General features: G+C 40.1%; 1 protein-coding gene across 1 annotated transcript; it reads left to right on the forward strand.

Annotated features, from left to right (window-relative positions):
* The first annotated feature begins 1,012 nt into the window (after window positions 1-1,012).
* On the forward strand, window positions 1,013-4,300 carry LOC104526670 (zinc finger SWIM domain-containing protein 6). The gene is made up of 2 exons (XM_010170201.2): window positions 1,013-1,091; window positions 3,410-4,300. The coding sequence occupies exons 1-2, from the start codon at window positions 1,013-1,015 to the stop codon at window positions 4,270-4,272; spliced, it is 942 nt and encodes a 313-aa protein (XP_010168503.1). The 3' UTR covers window positions 4,273-4,300.
* The last annotated feature ends 1,289 nt before the right edge of the window (window positions 4,301-5,589 follow it).

Genomic DNA, 5,589 nt, shown 5'->3' on the forward strand with positions numbered 1-5,589 from the left:
GCCAGGGCTTCTAGCTCCTCTTGTTTGTTTCTCATGCTGGGTGCATTTGTGTAGAAGCACTTCAGGTGCAGCTCATCATTCCTGTCACCTCTTGGAGCTGTCTGAGGAATTCCACTAGCATGCTCATCGAACTTAGGCAAGCCATCCCGTTGCTTGACACAAACTAGTATGTTACAGTCCCTTTCACCCTTCCAATTTAGTGTAAAGCTCTATCCACCAGCCCTGATGGCTTTTGGGCAAAAATTTGTTTCATCTTCTGGGAAAGGTTAATCCCATTGGATGTCAGTAGACCTGGTGATGCATAAATGTATTTGCCCAGGTGTCAAGAAACAACATAAGCAATAACTGCAAGTGATGTAAATATGGGCACTACAATCAAAGCTTAAAATGCTTTTTCTAGGATTCTGATGGTGTTATGATGGAACTTCTTTGCATGGACTCCTTCTTCAGAGAGAGAAATCATTGCTATAGACTTCTTAATACCTGTATTTATCTGGAATTGTATGAGGATCTTTGCAGAATAAGCAGCCAGTCAAATCATAGTGCACCAGCTCCTGTCTGTATTGCTGAAGTCAATGAAATGGAGATGAGGGAAAAATTAAAGGGGTTGGTTTGCCCAACAAGAGTTGACATGTTTCCACACTAAAGACTACTGTGCATAGAGGGAGGAGACATTAATTTAATCTGAATAATTGGTAATGGGTTGGTCTTTTTTGTTGGTGGGGGGTGGGTGTGCTTTTTGTGGGGTGTTTATTTTCTTCCCCACTGATAAAACAGTCTCTTTTCTCTAGCCTTGAAGGATCTGCAGTTGGAATTATTCTCAAATAGCTGAGCAATATTTTTCAAATTTTTTGACATAACAGCTAGAAAGAGGTAACAGTGGAGAGGGCAAGAGGGTGCCTTTTTTAACCTTAATATATATGAGTAACTTCAAATCTCTGTAATTGTTAGTATATTGCCTTGATTTGCAATATGATTAATTAATATTTTGTTTGTGTTGTTTTAATAGGTGATGCGGATGACGCTGTCAACACTGAATTGGCGACGGCGGGAAATGGTGAGGTGGTTGGTAACGTGTGCAACAGAAGTAGGTATGTTCTGAGATGCTTCTGTCAGCTAAAATTAAAAGGCTTGATCTTGCTTGTCAACACCCAGGTTCTGCAAACGTCTCCCACTTTCTGTTCATCTATAAAATTCCTTTGGTGAAAAGACAATATGGCAATGGTGGGTGGTTTTCTTAAGCACAGATGAACTGAGACAGTAATTGAGGAATGCATTGTGACTTCTTTCCCCTGCAAGGTGGGAGTGAGCATAACCTATGGGAAATACTCCAGATTTCCCCTTGTTCCCTCCATGATGGGTTTGAGTTTGAGGCTCCAGGAGTGAAAAGGCTCGTGGTTATGGGCTGTTGCACTGTTACAGCTTTGTGTGCTTTGAAGGGCTATCTGGTCAGCTGTTGGACAAGGAACCAGAAAACAGGTGAATGAAATGCTGAGGATGCCTCCTGCTGTGTGGCAGACAGGATCTCATGAGGGGGTTCTCATTGCTAGTGATTTTTTTTTAAGCCTCTGGATAAATTCAAGCTTAGTTTATAATGCATCTTTATTACTTGGCTGTGACATTGTGCAGGCTTCTCATCTGCACTGTAAAGCAAATCAAATATCAATGCACCCATCATTAACCATGTAAGGCTGAAAATAAGGTGGGAGCAGAACTAGCATCTGAACCAGCAGAACCAGGAGACAGCAGCAGGAGAATAGTGCACTCAGCAGGACATCCTGTTCGTTTCTGGGCTTTACCATAGATATCCTGTGTGTCTTGATGAGGACTCCCTTAGCCTCTCTCTTCCAGTTTACCATCTGCTAGATGAGGATACAGAACCTCACAAGATGAGTGCATTAAATACTGTGTAGCTGTTAAAAAAAAACAAACAACAACAACAACCAAAAAACCAAGCAGCTGTGGTACTGGATATAATATATATACTTACAATAAGGGAGCACTTTTATTTGTCACTAAAGATATTTCTGGAAAGTATGTTTTCCTATTGTATTTATTGCTTGTTCATACATTTGAGTTGGGTTGCTTTGTATAGATGCTTCTTGAATTTCAAAACTTCCGAGAATTGCCACTGCTTATTCTCTGGATTAGTTTATTTTTTGCTTTATGCTTAACTAGGAAATTAATGTTGTCAGTAGCATGAGAAAATACAGCTTGCTTTTGTATGCCCTTAGCTAGAAATGGTTTGTGTCTGCAAATTTTCATGCAATGCTCTTGTTTTATTGCTTTTATATCTTTGCTAAGATAATTATTGCTGAGGCTATCTTACAGATATTGGTGCCTGGGTATTATTTTGTGCAGTTGCATATCGGCAAATAAAAGGCTGATTTTAATATGGCTTTAAATTAGTTTACATATTCTAATAGAAGTATCCCATAAAGAACTTAGCGTCATGCAAAGTACTCTTGAGACTTAATCAAGTTGGTAAAGCAAGGAATCTGTTTATTTAAATGAAAATCAGGTATTCTCTGGCTATGCTGAATTGTTGCACATGAGTGAAGGGGTATATGGGAAGCATCAGAGTCCTACAGAGAAGATGAGCACCTCTGGGTGTGGTTTAGGTGGGCTCACAGATGTGTGTAAACTCTCTAGCAATAATAAGACACTCCAGTTGGCTATAGGGTTCAGTTTATGGAACCCATTAGTCGCTCCTTCCCCCTTCCTCCCCCTGCCAAACACATGTACAAACACACACACTGCGGGAATGGAGTGGTAATAAGGAAAATACCTATTTGGGATTATATCCAGTAGTTCATACTGCTCAGAGTATTTCCCTAATAAACGTCTTGATGTTCAGCTGCATATGAACTCCATACAAGATGTATCTGAAGAGTTTGTTGCGAGGAGGTGGGGCTTTCTTAGGGTGTGTTCCATTAAGGTGTGTCATTAAGGTGTCTATTAAGAAAGCCATTTAGCATACTTTCATATGCTTTTGTGCACGTGCTCTGCCTTGAGATGCACAGTGAGCAAAGTTAAAATTGCCTTTTAAAAGCGGTGTGAGGGCTGCTTGTGTGATGTATTGAGACCAAATGAGCCAGAACTTGCTATCCAAATTGTCTTAAATAACAAGTAAAACAGCTCAGTTGTCACACCAGGAGATTAGAGCTTATCTTGCAGGCTTTTTTTGTTCTTCTCTGCATTTTGGTGATTGCTGCAGAGTTTGCATAATAGTCTTTGTTTCAGTGTCCTTTTCCAGCCATGCTATTTGGTTTAGCCCTTCTTGCTGAAGTGCATCCCCTTGCGTGTACTTGGCAACCTCTTAGACTTTGCTGCAAATGTAATCTCTTGCTGAACAAAAGTATCTACTAGGTTTTACTGATTGTGATTGATCCTTTCATTCTCTCTACAGGTGTTTATGCACTGGATAGTATCATGCAAAACTGGTTTACACTTTTCACTCCAACAGAAGCCACTAGTATTGTTGCTACAACAGTGATGTCCAACAGCACCATCGTCCGTCTGCATCTGGACTGCCACCAGCAGGAGAAGTTGGCTGGCAGTGCTAGGACGCTTGCTCTACAATGTGCCATGAAGGATCCTCAAAACTGTGCCCTCTCTGCACTGACCTTGTGTGAAAAGGATCACATAGCTTTTGAGACCGCTTACCAAATTGTTCTAGATGCTGCTACAACCGGCATGAGCTACTCGCAGCTTTTCACTATAGCACGATACATGGAGCACCGTGGTTACCCCATGCGGGCCTACAAGCTGGCTACTTTGGCCATGACACATCTCAACCTGAGTTACAATCAGGACACACACCCTGCCATTAATGATGTTCTGTGGGCATGTGCGCTCAGCCACTCCCTTGGGAAAAATGAGCTAGCAGCTATAATACCTCTGGTGGTCAAAAGTGTCAAATGTGCAACAGTACTGTCAGACATTTTGCGTAGGTGTACTTTGACCACTCCTGGCATGGTGGGACTTCATGGAAGGAGGAACTCTGGTAAGCTCATGTCACTGGACAAAGCCCCTTTACGGCAACTCTTGGATGCCACGATCGGAGCCTATATTAATACAACTCATTCACGTCTCACTCACATCAGCCCACGACACTATAGTGAGTTTATAGAGTTCCTCAGCAAGGCCCGAGAGACCTTCTTAATGGCTCATGATGGTCATATCCAGTTTACACAGTTTATTGACAACCTAAAACAAATCTACAAAGGCAAAAAGAAACTGATGATGCTGGTTCGTGAGCGGTTTGGTTGACGAAAATGTGTGAATGGGGGGTTGGGGGTGGGAGGGGTGATTTGTTTTTACTTGAGCCTGCCTTTGTATCCTTTTTAACTTAAAGAAACAGAGCCACACCGGTATTATATGTGTATAGTTATATTGAGTTTGCAAACTAAACTGTTATGTTGTGAAAGTTTGTGTGTTGAAGTTTGGGGTTTTTTTCTTTTTTCTGTTTTGTATGAGAGAGGTTAAAAAAGGTTTGGTTTACACTGAGTATATGTTGTCAAGTGGCAAAAGCCCACATCGCTCTCCTGTTCTTTCTGTATACGTTCACAGCCTCAAAAACAAACATATATTGCAATGGCTTTAAAAACCAAACAAAACACCTCCATCCTGTGATAAGTACCTCGAATGGATTCAGCTTTACTCCTTTGTAACTCATCCTTACATTTCAGCGTATTTAAACAAACCAACAAATGAAATACTAATAGTTAAAAGGCTGACCACGTGGCTTTGCAGTGCTGTTCATCCAGAAGCATGGCACACAATGCTTGTGCATGTGGAAACTTAGCGACTGTCAACATACATTCTCAGGGATTTATCAAAAAAAATAAAAAAAGAATGAGAGCATTTATTGTACTGTATATATATTATAGTATATGTCTGAATATTGAAAAATATAACATTAACTAATTTATAAAAAATTCTATGTAATGCAAAATACTTGAAGCTGCAGTAGCTTGGTTTTAAACAAAAAAGAAAACCTATCAGAAGGACTAAAGTGCGCCTTGCTTCAGGGTTGGCTCAGGTGGTGAACTATGTGCTGGGCATCTATGCAGAGCCACCTTTTGGATTGCATGGTTGGACTGATAACCTATTGGGGAAATTTTATATATATATATTTATACAACCCGTGTATGCATATATATGTATACACACATACACACATGCTTGTAACAGGCACTATAGTAAAGAGGGACAACAAAAAATTCACAGCCAGAGCAGCAAGCCTTAGCATTAAGAATACAGTATGCCAGAATCGGGGTTTGTGCCTCCTAGCCTAGAAGACTTAAAGAATATCCTTTTTGACACAAAACGCAAAATGTTTTCCAAAATGATTGACATGATACATTACGCCTTTGCAGTGAGCTAATAATAAGCTAACCTTTGTGCACAAATAACATATATATATTATATATATATATATTCTGCATAAGTATTTTGACTTTGTGCAGGACAGAAAGTTGTGTAGGTATGACTGTTCTACTTTTCAGTTTGTTTTTTTAATATATTTTATTTTCTCTAGAATTACTCAAACAAAAGCAGCCTTCTATCTTGCCTTGTCTTAATGCT

This window comes from Antrostomus carolinensis, unplaced genomic scaffold (assembly GCF_000700745.2).
Source record: "Antrostomus carolinensis isolate BGI_N321 unplaced genomic scaffold, ASM70074v2 scaffold5306, whole genome shotgun sequence".
Classification (NCBI taxonomy): domain Eukaryota; kingdom Metazoa; phylum Chordata; class Aves; order Caprimulgiformes; family Caprimulgidae; genus Antrostomus; species Antrostomus carolinensis.